This window comes from Xiphias gladius, chromosome 17 (assembly GCF_016859285.1).
Source record: "Xiphias gladius isolate SHS-SW01 ecotype Sanya breed wild chromosome 17, ASM1685928v1, whole genome shotgun sequence".
NCBI lineage: Eukaryota > Metazoa > Chordata > Actinopteri > Istiophoriformes > Xiphiidae > Xiphias > Xiphias gladius.
This window is the reverse complement of record NC_053416.1, coordinates 25,120,139-25,138,942: the sequence shown is the minus strand read 5'-3', so window position 1 is coordinate 25,138,942 and position 18,804 is coordinate 25,120,139. Positions and strand designations below refer to the sequence as shown.

General features: G+C 40.1%; 1 protein-coding gene across 1 annotated transcript in view; it reads right to left on the bottom strand.

The window, feature by feature from the left end:
- LOC120802689 (protein turtle homolog B-like) overlaps positions 1–18,804 on the bottom strand; it is a 144,672-nt gene that overhangs the window by 65,759 nt on the left and 60,109 nt on the right. The window contains exons 3-4 of the mRNA XM_040150765.1: positions 16,044–16,190; positions 2,012–2,163 (exon numbers count right to left, since the gene is read on the bottom strand). Of these exons, the coding sequence (XP_040006699.1) occupies positions 2,012–2,163; positions 16,044–16,190 (299 nt within the window). The remainder of the gene's footprint in view (positions 1–2,011; positions 2,164–16,043; positions 16,191–18,804) is intronic.

Genomic DNA, 18,804 nt, shown 5'->3' with positions numbered 1-18,804 from the left:
TTCAGCTTGGTTTGGGAGGCAATGGTAGACGAGGGGGTGAAAGACTAAACCTTCTAGCCATATGTGCAAGAAAGAATCGTGACCTCGTGCAGAATCTTGAGCCTGAATTCTGCATACGGGTTACTGCTGTGCTGGCTCTTATTTGTAACATTTGTTTAGATAACTAAGTCAACTTTACCAAATCTAAAGATAACCGATGTATGTGTCATTGTGGGCTTGGCACACAGAAACGTTATCAGGGGCGTCCCCCAGTGCTTTTGCTGCAGCTCCAGCCAAAACACCTTCCACTGACCCACTCCTGGTGCCTGCACAGGAGTAAAGAGGGTGATAAAGGACCAGTACCCTTGTCATCCAGCCGCCAAATGTAAAATAAAACAGCGGATAAGTGTCTGAGCAAAAGTTATGTAAAAGTTACCTGATGCTATACTGAATTTCTGTTTTATTATATGATTCAAAGTGAATTACTTTTTAATCATTATACACATTTTTAGTAACCCTGTGCAATCTTTTTTGTAACAGTAACATTTTAGTATACTATGGTCTATTTCAATATAATTTGTATATAAATGATTCCCCTTTTATTCATAAAGAAAATGTGTAATCCTTGTGTTTTGTTAGCCTCACCTATCTTTTGTTGTCTTTTTAAAAGACCACCTCATGTCATGAACAAACAAATACAGATACTGTATGCCATCAGTCCATATTGTCTGAAGGCTGTAAATACCAACACATTAGTATTTAAACACATGACAGTAAGAGCATAAAAGGGATGGAGCTACGGTGAGTTTCTGATGTAGAGACATTGCCTCCATTGGTGTGCATCAGCGGCAAAGACATCCCACCAGACATTGCTGCAGAGCGATTCACACCGGCTGCAGGGCCTCACACTTGGCTGTCACAAAACTGTTCCAAAACACCAATCAGCCACATCAACAAAACCATTTACCGGTTCTAGTGTTGTGGCGGATCATTATATATTCCACTATGTAACAGCAGCGCCACATATCTGATTCAAACATTATACTGGGAAGCTAGTTTTCTTCCAATTGCGTCTGTATATTAATTTTATTTTTTTGTCCATACAGGATCAAAACTTTGTGCTGTGCTCCTTTATTACTTCATCCCAAAAATAAATAAATAAATAAGAAAGACGCTGACCACAGTGAAGTTCATTGTAGCTAGGCAGTTTCAGTTCTCTCCATGGGCGTGCATCTGCCACACAGACGTTACACCAGTCATCACAGGGCACTGGCAATTGCAGCTAACTCAACCACCACGACTGCAGGGCCTCTCTTTCGGCTGCAGTTGTAACAATATTCCAGCAGCTGCCTCCTCGTCCATACACTGTGTTTTCTGATTCCACAGTTCAATATTCAGCCTCATAAGACTAGTTGCTTTTTGTTTTTTCAACTTACCTTTTGCCTGCTCCCTTTTTGCCTTGTCCATCTGGAGTTCTTGCCTTTCGCTTTGTGACCTCTACCTGCCTGCTGCCTTCGCCCCTCGCCATTCCCCCTTCCCAACTATGTTGCCTGTATTACCTTTCTAATAAAGGTGAACTGTTTGAACTTTTACACAGTGTCTCTGAGTCGTATGTTTGAGTCTGGCTTTTCTGAGTCGTGACAAATGGTGGGGTCAAGTTGCCTCAGATACTGGTGAGCAGATGATACCCTATCCAGGAAGTGTAGTTTGAAGGCATATCAGACTCCAGAACAATGTACCAGGGTTTACATTAGCAACTCAAGCAAATTATTACAGTGACATTCAAGTTTTCCTCTGTCTTGACAATCATAAAGTAAACAGTAAAAGTAAGCCATTCATTTAAATCTACGGAGAATTTGTGCTTGCACATTGCGCGATGCAGTGCCTTGCTGGATGACCTTGCATTGTGTTGAAAAGTTAACCTAATTAGCTGAGGTATTCCTTCTGAAGACTACATAGGTGTATTTTTGCTTTATTTCAATTATGTGCTATAATTATTATTATTATTATCTTTATTATCATCATAGCGTACCTTATACTTGACATTGCTGACCATGAGATTGCCTTCCCGCAGCCAGCTGACTGAGGGCTTGGGGTTGCCGAAGGCCGTGCAGGTCAAAGTGATGCTTCCCCCCTCCTTGGCCTCCACATACTGAGGTGGTGTATCTGTGAATGTGGGGGGGGCTAAGAGTCAGAGGATAGGGAGAAATTTGGAGAGAAAAAGAACAAATAAGGATTTGTTAATATTTCAAAAGGATCAAGCACAGTTAGAACAAGGAACAAAGTCAATAAGCTTTTTCTGTAGACTTCTTGTTTTGACCCAATATAAACTGTTGACAGTGACAAATTCAAATTTCATCTGACAATCACAACTACTAACACAATGCAGTTCTGATTACACAGATTCCTTTGACGTACACATATTTAATAATAAGGTTTGACCAGTCACTGCAGATACCAGATTACCTAATATTCACTGAGTGCCAGGGGAAGATCTAACATGGCATGTTAGATCTTCCAATGCCTTGCGACCCCAGTTTTGGACAATTATAATTGAAAAAAATATATATGAAAAGTTGTGGCTGGTTGGAAATTTACAAGAGTTAAACTTCGATGTCTAGGTGCAAATGAATGCATGGAAGAGATGGCGCTCCCTGCCCCTTCCCTAACAGGAGCTGTTCTCTACTTTGCGTGCTTTCAACAGCAGTCAGTGGACCATAAGTTGAAGGAATGAGGTAATACTTACTGTTCATCTATGATTTCCCTCCCATCCTCACAACTTCTCACTTTCTGAGGATGGTAGGGAGATGCAGGATAGACAGAATGTCAAAAACAGATTTTATCCCCATAAAATAAGATACACAGAGCCTTGCCACAGTGTGGTGCCAGGAGCTGCCAGAGTACAAGAGGTTGGTAACAGACCGATTTCACCCAGCTGCTGCTATCTGTCCCTGCAGCGGAGAGCAGCTCCCACTGGTTTCTCCCGGCCCCAGCAGCTTTCTGTGCAGTCTTTGCAGCTTTCCGTGCAGTTGTTGCTGCTTTCTGTGCAGTTGTTGTGTCGTCGTGTGTGGCCGACACAACCATTGCTGATGGCTTTTTTTCCTGCTAAATGTGTGTAGGGTTGCCAACATCCACTAGTTAAAATTCAATTCAGCCACAGATGGATAATGACGGGGGGGTTTTTTTAAGTGTGTTTTGTTTAGTAATAGTAATTCATGTTTGATTTTGCGAGAATGGATTAAACCTGACAAAACCCAAATTGCCTGCAGCTACCAACATCTCTGAAACTAACAAACATGTCCAAATTTCAGATCAGTCATGCAAGTGTAACATAAAAAGCAAAAGCCATTTCAAAACGCACTGAAATCACTCCCTCCAAGCCCCAAACAAAAAGCTCCATTAGTCAGCAATTCAGTGACAGTTCATTCAAAGCTCAGTACCTGAGAGTGGGAACTTTCGCCACATCTTCAAATTGAAGCTCAGAGAAAAGGACTTTTGCCTTTTAATCAGCATTACGGGATAATTGGATGTATTACTGGATCATTGGCAACACTAAATGTGTGACACACTTGGTGAGTATGTTTTTTCATGCAAGTCTCTACCTAGGGGCTAATTTAAGCCTTTAAAGAAAGCTTGCTTTGACATAATTACCACCCACAAACCAATACACACACACACACACACACACACACACACACACACACACATATATACACACACACACACACACACACACACACACACACACACACACACACACACAAACACACATATTTATATGCACAAATATAGAACACATTAATTTAGATTAATTTTAAAAACTAGAAGGGCACTCAGAGAGCACCAGGGCCAATGTCAAACAACTTACACCAGACTTCAGAGAAAAAAAATTCTTATTCATAGTAAATGATCCGGATCTGACCCAAAATATAATGGGTTCTTCCCTGGCCCATGCCCCATCCCTCCACCAAATTCAGTGCAAATCAGTTCAGTACTTTCTGCTGAATCCTGCTGACCAATCCACCAACAAACAAATAGACACTGGTGAAAGGTGGAGGTAATAACACGTTAAAAAATGTAAATCAAAGCATATAATTTAATGATCAGTTATGGCCAGATTTTAGGCAAAGTGATGGACTTATGTTCTACGAAACAAGCCTGTAGATTGATTTAAACTAGATCAAAACCTGGTATATGGCTGGACCGCCCTTTATCCGTTTCCTTGTCTCCTACTCTCTGTGCTCACATACACAGTAACTTATTACAGCTGAATTCCCAATAAAGTTGCTCTCATTTACATGTTTTTCTGTTTCTGTTATCAAACAATGGAACAAGGATGAATTATTGACTGAAATACAGCACATTAAGACTACATGGTAACCAACATAATCACGATAGACACAAGTTAAAGTGAACGGCTGTGCTGTGATTTCAGCTATATTTACTTGTAAAATGATCACTCAGGGAGAAAGGAAAGCCCAACCTTATGCTCACGGGACAATACCGGCGACTCTCTACCATGAAAAGTAGCAAAGGTTTCACCAAAAAGTCGCAACATTTGTCGCTAGGTGCTTTTGTGAAGTAAAGTCGCTAAATAGATCTAGAGACAAAAGCGCTAATTTGGCAACAGTACCTGTAAACACCCCCCTGATGATGCAATAGAAACTGCACTTATTCATTATGAAAGAACACAGCCGATGGGGAAACTCCAGCACTCGCCCGGCTGACCAATGGTGTAACGTCAGCACTCAGTCACATGGCATTTGGCTGACCCGTGGTGTAACTTCATCACTCACTCACTCTCTCTCTCTCTCAGTCAGGCAGTCAGTACGTCACTCAGTCAGTCAGCGACATTCGCTTTTGTAGCGCTGGCCCCATTGTTGCAATCCAACCAACAAGACATGTATTTAATAAAAAAATGTCTGAAGAGCTTGAAGTAAAACAACTGATTGATTTCTAATGCCACCTTTAGATATTTCTGTTCCATGCTTTAGTCATGTGCCAATGTAATGTTTTTGAATTAAAATATCTTTATTGCGGCGCTTTTCCAAGCAAACATTGACATGTGATTTTTTCCATTTGAATCAGCATATATATAATCCGCCACCCCTTAAAATGTCCATGCCACCTTTTTGCCACCCCATGATATTTCTTTCAATCAGCCCCTGCTGATTCCATATACAATATACCCTCAATATATTTTTCTCAAAATATGATAATTATAGTATATTGGCTATAAAAATTAAACCAATACTTAACTAGTTCAGGTATTTTTTCTGTGTTGTTCCGTGTATGATGACCCTGGTACCCACAGGTGTGCAGGTATGACCCACAGCAAAAAGGAAGAGAACAAAATGGGAGGAAACTGCTTATTACACTATGAGGTAAGCAAACACAAACAGAGACCAGTCCATGACAGCTACATGACTGCTGCTGTAACTCTCACTGAAACACTGTACATTTCAACAACACTTACAGTCACTAAGAAGTAAAGACACTATTATGTTTAGAAAAATATAGCTATATTCTAACAGGTCAGCTGTATTAATTAAGAAAAATTCTTTGGTCATAATTGGGCAAATTATTGAATTATATACCTGCTTTGCTGCCTCAGTCTAGTTGTAAGTGCAATGCTTTTTTGCACTCTACTGTTTATTTTTAAGCATTGATTAGTGACTGCCACTGCAACAACTCTGCACAGTGAGAGAGCATTACTCAGTACTTTCAAAGCCCTGGGCAAGATTCCACAAAAGACAACAAAACTGCAATGGCAGCTTAGTGTAGCTGCATTAACATACATAACAATATGCGGTAACGAAATATTTATTTATATTATATCACATACTGGTGTATTGTGGTTGCCAGGAAACTGTGAAGGAAAATGAGACTGTGAGAGAGCTGACTTATCAACTGTCCTAAGTTTGGTACCCGATTAACATGCACGGCAGTGTGGGAAAAAACTTTCTTCCTTGAAGTTCATCACATTTCCATTAATAGGTTTTCACTGCATTTTCATGTACTGTCTCCCAAATACATACAGTATTCTTAGCACAGTATCTTTTTCTCAAAAGGGGACAAGAGAGTGGTGATGTGTGTTTGCAGAGAGCGTTCATAAAATTCATCAGGTTTTAAATTGTAATGGTAGCAACTGACCTGACTGACTGTCTTATTATAGAGATTATGATCTTTCAGTATTCCATTATTTATAGAATCATTTTTTGAACAGATGTGTATTATATTCTTATAGGCCATGGTATTTAATATCATAATAATATCATATAATGGGGCTCTGGGATATCACCCTTTAAAAGCTATTTCTATCAACAAAAAGCTGAAAACACTTCTTTCTTGCCATTTTCACCAAACTTCTAAGTCAACAATCATGGCCTGTTTTCTGATCATAGAGAAGTCTGCACTGTTCTGATGATAAACCCCAAAATGTCAAATCTTCACCCTTCACATGTAATAATGAAGTGGAGAAATGAATTTCACTGAGGAGAGCAATTTAGAGAAGTGGATTGAGACTACGCTGTACTGTCAACTGAAGTGTATCCAGCAAACCAAGAAATACAGATAAATAAATAAAGCCAGTGAAACATCTAAATTATTTCATGAAGTATTAAAGTACTATTTCTAGGAGAAGACATTTAAATCTTTAAAGGTATGTTCTTACTCAGTAGAATAAAATCTTCTCATTCCTCCTTTAAGGGACCAGCCAAGTGTACATAATACCGAGAGACTGGCCAATCAAACAAGTTACCAAGAGAATACTCAGTACTGCATGTGCATAAACCTTTACCCGGCTTTGCCTTTGCTATGTGGTTGGTTGAAAACATCTCACAATTTTAGATGTGTAAAAATACAGAAAGTAAAAGTGCTTGTCACAACAGGAGGAAGAGCTGAAGAACAAACATGAATGGATTTTACTGCTGATGCTGTAAGTGCACGAAGACCGACACAACACGATCAAGCATTTATATGCTTAACAGACACTTGCAATCTTGAAAGACTGTTTGCAATCTTAAACCCCTATGTACAGGCACATCTGTCCCTATCTCCCAAAGAGAAAGACAGGTTTGACATTTTCTGCAGCAAAAGCATTGTTTAAATAAAGAGGAGAACTTGTTGTTGTCCTTTTTCAAAGACGTGACTTCCTTGAAGTTGGAGTTGCAAAGTTGTTTATGTGATTCTCAAGTTATGATCCGACCTCAAATTAAATATATATGGTAAAGGCTGATTAATTAATATGCCTTAATATCTGATCACTAATCCATCTGAACAAAATAAATTGCAAAAAATGTTTTTTACCTTGCCTTTCAGGGCTATTACACTTTTATCGAGTATGAAGATAGAGAGTTATGTGCCAGGCATGCTGCATTTTGTAAAACCATTTTCAAAATCCGCTTTAGGTCAGTGGCTGTCTGGATTATGGGGAGGGATGATCATACAAGACAATTGGCACATCTTCCTACCAAAACCTGCTTAAACTGTGTTTTCTAACTTCCCCACCCCCATTTAACCCCAAGCAACTAAGGTTCTATCCACACACATGCCGATATTGTCAGTGATTCAATACAGATTTTGTTCAGTCATAATTCCTGTTTTGATATTCTCAGTCTAATCACTTTAGGACTGAAGCTGATCTGCTTACATGTGTAATCCTGTAGCCTCTCAATTGCTAACATGTCATTCCATCTGCAGCCATAAGCCAGGCCATAGTGCTAATTCTACACCACACGCTTTGCCACACCACAGAGACTGTAACAATTAAAGTGCTCCAACCATGCAGCTTCTTGCATTTATCTCTATTAATTCATTTAATATTTAGAGTGAAAGTAAGAAAACAGCGAATGTGTTGTAATTCCCTGCTTCCCAGCTGCGTGCCAGTCAAAATGGCATTGTGTCTAAAAAAAAACCCCGGGTTCTTTATGTCTATTATTCTCTTACCAGCTGACTTCCTGCTCCACTGGTCAGAAGCAATGACCATGATCATCTTATGACATGGCAGAAGAAGAGTATTAGGCCACTCTAAGCTGTTCTCTTTTGATTACTTTTCATTCTGTGCTACACTACCTAAAGTGCATCTTATTTCTGGATTATCTGCAGTTGCTGAAGGATTGGGGATTTGAAAGTCTGACATCTAAAGATATGCAACATTGCATATGAAAATATCAATATCTTTGTTATTACTATTTAAAATGTTATTGGACTGTAGAAAGGAGATATGACATTGATATGTTATAATATATATTACCACATGAGAATACAGTAGATACAGTATTTTCTGGGATTATTTTTATCGTAATATTATGATATAGTTTAAACTGTGTTTTTTCCTTGTTTTCAGTGGTGATGGTTTTTCATATTTAAATCCATTAACTACAACCAGCATATACTCAACAATATTTCAGACTATTGTCCACAGCACACTAGAAGTTTCGATACTGAAACTTGCTCACCTTGACCTTTTGCTAAAATTACATTATTTTCATGTGAAATGCAGTTGTGAGCAGGTACTATTTTTTATAGTTCTCCTCTGTGCTTTTCCCAAGAAGGGATAGAAAGCTTGAAAGAGCTGGCACTGCACTCACAAGCTCTGTTGGTGGTTCATTAAATTTAATTAAAAAAAACAAAGAATAAGCCAAAACAGATGTTGTGAAAGCTATAGTGTAAATTTAAAGGGATGGGTTTTTGATTGTGCTTGGCTCCACAGGCCGCTATGTGGGGACAGCTCAAGGCTCACAGTGTCAAAGCCCCAAATAGTAAAACAACAGTAAGCGTGCCCAGAGTTTTTGGCAACAAAAGTTTGAGACCAAACAGGTCTGGCTGCCCGTTGCCCCACTACAATTTGATTGCCTATTTGCCAAGTAAAGTCATCGTCGTAGAACTTAATATTTTGGAAATCAGTATAGTTGGCAGAACGTAGTATATCTTTGAAAGGGGAGAGCAAGTGTGGTCAGCATGAGCAAAGTTGATTATCCTCTGCAGCATAAATTTGAAAGTCTAACTTTTGGAAAAAAAAAAATATTGAGACTTAACTCCTTGGTGCCCACCGGCTGCTTTAAACTAAACCACTGGTAAAAAATAATCACAGATTTAAAGTGAAGTGGTTCAGCAGGAAAAAATGGCTAACTGCTAACTTGTCAAAGAGGTTGCTTTTTCGCTTCCTGCGTGTGTTATCCAGGGGGGACGGTACCTGGTCAAGAACGGCCTTTCAGGAGCTCAAGCATCTTCCAAAGAGCATTACCACACATGAAAGCAGCAGGAGTCATCCAGACAATGTAGTAAAATTTGACAGAGCTACTAAACTTAGCTAGCCCCACTGACAGCACATAAAAACATGGAAGGGAGCAGCATAACCAGCAAGCTATGCACGTAACCACAGTGACTGTGTGTCGGGCTCTGAGCGCTTCAGAAATGCGGATGACCTACAACTCAGTACTGCTCCTGAACGCCTCCTATGTAGACACACAAGGAAAACTGGAGCTGCAGCTGCTGCTCTGCTAAGCTGCTCATGCTTTGCTCTCAGTTTAATAATGCCAGACACAAGATGTGACCCACGTGGTTTGTTTAATCATATACTGTGCATTTCTACTGACTTGGGTTTCCTTGATAAGAAACTGTGAGGGGACAGTAGTTTTGGTTGGGTCTTTACAGGCTTACTGTCATGATTTGTCTCTGGGCTCTCTTGTTCCCTCCAGTACAGTCATCTGTCGTACTCCATTCGCCCACCAGATGTCCCCGGACTTTCTTCCTGTCTCCATATCCACCTGCTCACGTGTTTTCTATTTGCAGTCTCACTCACACACCCGTTCCCAGTTTCCTTATCACCCCAGCAAGTATATAAACCTGCCATCACCACCAGAGCTTGTCGGATCGTCTGTTTATGTCTCTCTGTGTTTGCCCATTTGCCTGCTGCCTGTGTGTAGTAACCTGTTGTCTATACCTGCCTGCCTACCTGCCAGCTAAACACTGAGAGCAAAACAGAGCTTTCACTCTGGTCTCCAGCACAAACACACCTGTTCAGTTTAGTGCAGAGGTTTCAAAATTTTGAGTGGGGGCGCAGAGAGTTGAAGGGGGGTGTGGATGGAGAGACATGAGGCAAAACATGAGGCTTAAACAAGTTAGTTAGTTATTGTAGTTTGACCCACAGGTTTGGCCCATTTCTGAATAAAATTCCATGTGCTTAGAAGTCATGGTACCACTTACTGATGAGCCACAATTCATAAAGGGTTTATAAACTTTATTACTGGTTAATAAACCGTTTACTAACGCTTTAGAGATCCATTAAAAGCCAATATTAAGAACAACTTTTGGGTTGCCAGGTTGCAGAAAATCCTCCTCCAGCATGACATTTTTTGTCTTCAAAGCTAGCTCTGTAATTCATTACGAATACCTCTCCAGTGGACTGTTTGACCACCTGTGTTCTGGAAAACAGCTGCAAGACATTTGGACCAAAATTAATTTAAAAACTGCTTATTAACATTTACAACTGCAGACTTTATTATTATTATAACAATTCATGATGATAACATGTCATTTGACTAGCTGTTGATCTGCGTGCAAAACTTATATATAATACAATTGCACAAATGTAGAGAGAACAATACATAAAATGTAACATGTTGGTGGTTAGAGCTATTCTTACTTCAAAGTCTTATTTAAATCAAATAGCAGTAATAAATAGGCTAATGCACTGTTTCTGGAGCATCTGTTTCACTACGCTGATACAGCATCATACAGTACCTCTCCCTGTCACCAAAGTCAGCACCAGCCATTAAAATCAGGCCACACAAATACCAAACCAAAAAGTGCAGGTGTTCCATAATATCTTAGTCTAACTGGGTTCATTGTACTCTAAAAGTCCAAAATAATGCTACAGGTCAAATGTTCTTATAGTTGGGAAAAGTTGGGGAAATAGGTTTATAAGCTTTTTAGATTTTAAGAGGATGATGTTTTTCTAATGCAGTATTTTATCTTATTGGTTTGGACACTCCATACAGTTAATCCTGTGTGGGATAAGCATTGGCCAGTGGTCATGTGTAAATCTGTTTTTAGACCATGTTGGGGAGGGGGCATGTGACATTTTTATCCCCTTTTCCTCAAAGACCTCAAAGACCTGTGCTGAGGTAAAGCGGGTGTGTATGTGTGTGTGTCTACATGTCTTTCTATGGTTGTGTGGACCAACTTTGATTTGAAACCATTGTTGTGAGGACATTTTGGCCAGTCCTCATATCTTCAAAGGGCTGTTTGAGGGTTAAGACTTAGGTTTAGGGTTCAGGTTAGAATTAGGTTTAGGTTAGGGTTAGGGTAAGCATTGGGGTCAGGCATTTATTTGTGATTTGCATCCCCACAACCAATGCAAGACAAGTATGTTGTGTGTGTGTGTGTGTGTGTGTGTGTGTGTGTGTGTGTGTGTGTGTGTGTGTGTGTGTGTGTGTGTGTGTGTGTGTGTCTGTGTGTGTGTCTGTGTGTGTGTGTCTGTGTGTGTGTTTGCAAGTGCCAAACTGCTCATAAGAGAGGGGAAAAAAGATGAGGGAAGGGTAAGGGAGAGATAGAGAGGCAGAGGTAAAAGGGGGAAGAATGGGAAACAAAGCTACCAAGAGAGAAGAAAAAAAAAGAGTGGGGCTGTTGTGCAGCACGCAAGCACTGCAGAGTTCTGCTGCTGAATACAGGGATGGCAAGCGGGAGGGTGTGTTGAAGCTATTTTAGGGGGATCAGCTGAAGACTAACCCTGGGAGATATTAACCTTGCTTCTTTGGCATCACCTCATAATAGACTGAAGCCTGTACTGTGAGGGAGAATGGGGTAACAGTGGGACTCTAAATCATCTTAGGGGGAAAAAAGTGGACAGTAATGTCCCAAGAAGCTAGAAACTGGGATACTTCCCACTGGACTGTATGAAGTGATCCTCTCCATCTATCCATACATGTATATCCATTTTCTAAACTCTTGTATTTCTTTCACCTAAAATTTCACAATTCATCAAGCAAATGGCTTGCACAATATTTACATCACTCTAACAAACACATCCTGTCTTCCTGCTCTCCACTCAGACTCTGTCTGGAAGCAGTTTCAGGGTGATATAAGTTCACAGGAATGAAACAGGGGTGTCAGTTTGTAGAGGAAAAGCATGAGTGCGATATAGCATTCTCTCCCACAGTCTATATGCATCTTGCCCGGCATCTATATGCATCACTTACGTCTTTAGTTCTTCAGTGCCAACAAGGCTGACAGCTAAAATGCTCCGAGTAACCACTGAAAACCACTGATGTTTGACAATGATAAGAAGAGGTGGATTGCAAAATGGGGACTATAAATAAAGGACTGCACTGTTGAAGCTTCATCCAGCATGAGTATGTAACAGGGCCCTGAACCTTAAAGATTCTGTGACTGTAATTCCTTAAAGTATCAGCCTCACTAATGCCCAGATGATGAGAGCTGAGCTACTTTAAGTTTCATTGACATGATGGGAGACACAGCTGTAACACTGAAGGATCCACACCAATGTTGTATGGTACTTACTGGTTCACTGTGATTACAAAATATGTACAGCCTGCCAGTACTTTATTATTCACCATATTGACAGAAACTTGGATGTGTGGATGTGAAGCTTGGGTGATTCATCTACTGTAGATGAAGAAGAAAAAAAAGTAAGCAAAAAGATTTATTTTTTTTCAAAATTTCAATTTTTCAATTTCAGCTGTATTTCACACAGGCTTCTGTGATGGGAAAATGTTTATTTCTCATTTGATTATGTTCCATTTTTCCTTTAGTGTGTGTTTCCCCTTCCTGTGTAAACGGTTGAGCCATGTCCTGTCAACTGAGGCCAAGGTTCTGTCTTTTGAGCTAAGGTTGTTTGAATGAACTGTATGAACTGATTCTAACAAACAGATGCAGGCCTGAACTTGCTGATTATTGAAATGTTTGTCTAACTTATGCATTGCCTACGTGACCACAACTGTGTATAAAGACAGAATTCTCCTATTGACAGCGTCCAGTCTCTGAAACCTCTGTGGTGGAGAAAGACTGCACCCTATTTGGCCAAATAGTACTGAAGAGCTCGTCTCTGTCTTTGTTTGATGATCATTGCTGATTATTGCTGGTTGTTCATTTTAATTCATTTAATATTCTGTAATAAATTCTTAGAATCGCAGTTGACTCATTGCTGTCTTTACTTCCTCACCATAGAGGAGATTTTTGCCTCTACAGCTTCACCACCTAATGAAGCTTGGCCTTGAAGGCTTGACCACTCATCTTCTGAATTCTATGATCAGAAAATCTGCATGTACATGCTCAGTCAACCACAGAGGAGCTGGCCCTGTATTCATCAAAACACTAAAAGCAAAATCTTGGAGTTAAATGAAAGACACAATTAAAATGATTAATTTTAGCTCTTACTCAGAAACTTCCTTGGAAAGAATACAAGGTATTCCATTTTTTTAGGGCTTAAAATTACTTTTTTTTACAGAAAGTTACAAAGGTCTTTTCTTTTAAGACTAAATCCTAGATGACTTCTACAGACACTGATGGGCCCTGTTATTCTGTCCATACATATGTCCATGTTCCTCCAGCATGATTCTCTTACAGACACGCATCCAACTTATAACAGTACATCTTCCATGGTGCAGAACACACCACTGCTGCCATCAAAGACTGGACATCCTGCCTGGACTGCTTCTTCCTGCCCGACGAGCAGAGGTGGGAGTTTTTTCCTGTGGAGCTGTATCTGTATGTCTCAACAATCAGTAAAGCAGCAGGGACTCCCCAGAGCCCTGGTCCCCTTTCACGTTTATTTCTCCAAGCAAGCCTCATTGGCTTCACCAACCTCACCTTCCCTGACAGTGAATCACGTGATTGCTCAGCTCAGTGGCTGTCAAGCCGGGTGCTCCCGTGCCACCTCCTGCCCCATCTCCTCAAAAAGCCTGACTGTTGAGTGATCACCAACCAGCTCCCACCATCTACTTGTGTACATGCAAAAAATCAGTGTACCACTCAGTAAAGCTGAGTCTTCCCCTGTCTTCACTCGGCAATTCCACAATTCATACCATCTTCTAGCCACTATTTTTGAACCAAACTCGCTCTCACTTTTACTGTTAAGAGTTTTTACTCATATTGACCCCATCACTGGCACATCACTGACCTCAGTTCACCTCATCACTGACCTCAGTTCACCTCAACATTTTTGTAGAACCAGCAACTCAGTCAGTTATGATAAACTGATAAAAGCGCTGCGGCTCATGTTTAACGTGGCAACAAGGCAGTAAAGCACAGTGGAGGAGTGATGGACATGAAGACAGAAACAGAAAAGAGGAAGCCTGAGGCTTTTAAACAATCCTGGTAGAGAGAGGAGAGGTAAGCCGAAGTCAAACAGAACAAGGGCAACTCTGATGAAACTGATCTAAAATGCCGTGACCATGAGGAGGAGGTGGGGTCTGTGGTGTGTCTGTTACCACAGCAACAACCGTCATCATATACTGTCTGATTAAGTGACTTGATAAATGCTTGAGCTACTGTACCAAGTGATGGCAAGATTTATTTGTTTCTGTGAAAGAGTCCTGTGAGTGTTTACACTTCTGTGGGGTACTTATTTTATAATCAGGTGTTTGTATAGTGCTCTTCTCCAGAGCCACTATCAGTGACATAGCATGTAAGGGCTTCAGTGTTTTCCTCAGGGACAACTTTGTCCTTTGTCCGAAGGTACTTTGGACTTCTTACTATGAGGACTGAACCTTTGTCTATTAACCTTTTACTGGACAGTATCTCTGCCCAGCTCTCCACTGTATGAAAACTTGACCCTCAAGCCCAAAAAAAAAGAATTTAGAGTTATATTCGAATGCTATGATAACTGCTGATTTTTGGTCATTTTAGCAAAGCAATCCCAATCCCATTGCTGGTTCCAGCTTTTCAAAGGTGAGGCTTTGCAGCTTTTTTCTGTTTAATATCACTGTAATATTAACATATTTGGGTTTTGGAAAGGCATTATCTTCGATATTTTTTGACATTTTATAGCAGGAAAACTTTTAAGCATTTTTTGGCCAATTTAAGCCTTTATTGTTGACAATAGAGATATGACAGGAACTTAGGGAGAAAAAGGTGTAACAAAGGAGTCGACCAAGGGACGTTGTGATTTATTGTCGGCTACTTAACCTTTAAACTACAAGTGGACCCCTTATAGCAGTTAATTAGGATACTGGAGAAATAATTAACAGATTAATCGGTAATAGCAGTATTTGTTGGTTGCAGCCCAAACTGTGAAAGTAGTGTAGCAGTACTACTAAGGAGTGGAAGAAATAAAGCCAGTGCAGCTGCACTAGGACTCATGGGTCTGTGAGGGCACACTCATCTCTCAGAATTCTGCATTATCCCTTCAAATAAGTTAACTCATGTCTATTATAACTACTATTACACTTCTAATCCAGGTGTGAATAATACTGTATGTGAGTATTCTTCTTCCTGTTCAGTTAATGTCTATAACTGAATTGATTAAATTAAAACTCTGTAATAGTCTGATCTGAACCTTCATCACACACTGAGACACATCTTTACAACAAACAAAAACATCTAATGCTTTACAGCTTCAAACTTTTTCTACACTATTACAGTAGTTTTTATAAGTTTATATAATTTTATGTTCTTGTGAATAGGAAGTGGTATTGTGAAAGCCTGACCTTTAAAATCCCAGTTATCTGTAATACTGTTTGTGCACATGCAAGTGTTTTTGTTTACACTGGATGTTTGCGCATCTCAAGGTGAACAGGGCCCTTAATAAATCTTTACTAGTCACTGCTACTAATAGTAATAATACTAATAATCATCATTATCATCCTCACGCCTATAGAATCAGACACTAAAATATTGCATAATACATTTGATAAATCAAGTGTATCATTTCAAAGCCTTGATACTCTATGACTTGTACTAAAAGTCAACATACCAGTGTAAGAAGATATCAGTCCACACATGTACAACACATATATCTGTTATTCCACCACTGTCTTTCTATTTTATAAGTCTGATATTTATATTGAACAGTTTGAATAATATAGGATGATGGTCCTTACCATTGACGGTTAGATGAACCCAGGTACCGTTGTGGAAGGTGTCATACTGCTGTCCCAGCAACAGCACCTTACACTCATACCAGCCCTGGTCGTCTGAACGCACATTCTCTATCCGCAGGGAGGACTTTCCATGCAGACTGGCCCGGCCTGGCCGAGAGACATTGAGATGTGGTATCAGCAGGAAGGGACAAAGAGGTGAGAGGGACAGGTGGATTGAATTTGATGAAGGAAATGAAGGGAGGAAGAAACAGGTGAGAGGCGAATGAACAAAGAGAAGAGAGAAGAGAAACACCAGATGAATGTTAAAGAGAGAATCAACCTTTGAACAGTTCAGACATAAATATGCAGGGATCACAGAGTACACTGTGGTGTGTTAGTGTGGGTGTCTCAGGGTAACATCACAGTACATAAGACCTGTTTCTCAACAGAGACGCTGCAGCACTGTTAATATGCAACACAACATCAAAGTAGGATACCAACTGCAGTTGTATATGCACAGTGAAATCTGTCACTTAAATCTCAGTGCGGCTGATATGTCCTCATCTCCATGTGTGGAGATGCACTGAGGCAAGTAGAGGTCATTACTCCCTTTGAGGAGTGGGAAGTGGCCAATATGACAACATGACAACAGAGAATCCTCAGGGTTACACCAGAGTCACAATCCATCATAACAGATATCTGCTTTTGACTTGGTGAGTACAGAGTCAGGAAGGAGCTGCGTTTTAGTTTTACAGATCAAAAGCCAAAAGAGGAGGATTGATGATGTTGCTCTGGGCAATCTGGCAACTAGATCATAACAGATGGCGACTGGCAATAAGGGCTAAACAAAGTGCTTTCAGGGAGCACACGCTGGCTCAAAACGTCAGCATTATCAAAGCCTGACTATCCCTCATTAATCCCCTCACTCCCTCCTATCCTCTCCACTTTGTGAGTATTCCTGACTAATTTTTGTTTGCCTTCCTAAATCTCCTCTTTAGAATGACACACCAGGTAAATATAGGAGCTGTACTGACAGCTGTCTCAGTGAGTAAAGATAGACAGTCAAAGTGATGTTTGTTCCCTAGCCTGTGTGTGTATGTGTTTGTGTGAGGTGTGTGAGTATCTGGGTGTCCTGGGTAGGCTATTTATATATCAGATTATATTTGTCCAGCTTCCAACAATGTCTGTCTCCTCTCTTAGCTAACTGGAAGGAACTGTGAAAGAAAGTCCACATTGCTTATTGAGTGTGAACTATGTATAATACATATACAGTATACAATATCTGTGGATCCTTTATGATCCATTTGTTCAAACACCATCTGTTCTTTGATTCCACTTACATTTCTGCTTATCTGAGAGTAAACAATCTGTCCTGACAATTTACTGGATATGCTTTTTCGGATTTGATGCAGTCAAGTATTAAAGTTAATGAACAAGAAATCATGCATGAGTGTTTCTGTATAAACACTGGTTAGCATTCTGACCTTAGCATAGTGGTGCTTAATTTTCACATTCCCCTTGTTTTAACCACTGCAATCTCGGATATACCCTGTGTGAATGTTTATGTATATTACAATATGTTTAACCAAAAGTACAGAAAAGTGCATTTCAAATTTAACTGAAGACAGTTTAAATCTATTATGACTGGCTATTTAAGTGGAATAGTTTGAAGAAGGGTGTCATGCAAAGTTACTATCTACAGTGGCTTCAGAAAGTATTCAGACCCCTTCATGTTTATTCCAGTTTATTGTGTTGATGGTTTAATAGTAAATGGATAAAATTGCCATTTTTTCCCATCAATATACACTCAATAGCCCATAATGACATAGTGAAACCATGTTTTTAGAATTTTTTTGCAAATTAATTAAAAATAAAAAACTGAATCTGAAAGATATTCTGTGGGTTTTAAGTCTGGGCTTTGGCGGGGCAGCTCATGGACAGTCAAGAGACTTGTCCTGAAGCCACTCCAGCATTGTCTTCACTGTGGGCTTTAGGTCATTGTTGTGCTGATGGGTTAACCACCAAACCAATCTCAGGTTGCATGCAGCCTTGAGCAGGTTGCAATTATCCTCCTCTCAATTCTGACCAGTCTCCCTGTCCCTGCTGCTGAAGCATCCCATAGCATGAGTCTCCCACCACCATGCTTCACTGTAGAGATGGTATTAGCAAGGTGATGAGCAGTGCCTGGTGTTCATCAGACATAGGATTTGGAGTTCTGCCCAAAGGGTTAAATTTTTGTTTAATCAGATTAGAGAATCTTTTTCCTCACGCACTCAGAGGTCTGTTTGGGAAACTCACAGCAGGCTGTCATATGCCTTTTACTCAAATGGGCTTCCAAGTAGCCACTCTACCATAGAGGCCTGATTGATGGAGTACTGTTGAGATGGTCGTCCTTCTGGCAGTTTTCCCATCTCTGCAGACGACTTTTGAAGCTGTGTTAGAGTGACCAGCGTTCAGTTACTCAGTTTGGCCAGATGGCCAACTCTAGGAAAAGTCCTGCTGCTTCCAAACTTCTTCCATTTCATGATTATTTAGGCCACTAGGCTCCTGGGAACACACAAAGCTTTAGAAATGGTTTTATACCCTTGTCCAGATCTATACCTCACCACAAGTTTATTGTGGAGGTCTACAGAGAGTTCCTTGGATTTCATGGCTTGGTTTTTGTTCTGACATGCAGTGTGAATTATGGGACCTTATATACACGTGTGTGCCTTTTAAACAATGTCTAATCAATTAAATTTGCTATATGTGGACTCCACTCAAGTTCTAGACATATCTCAAG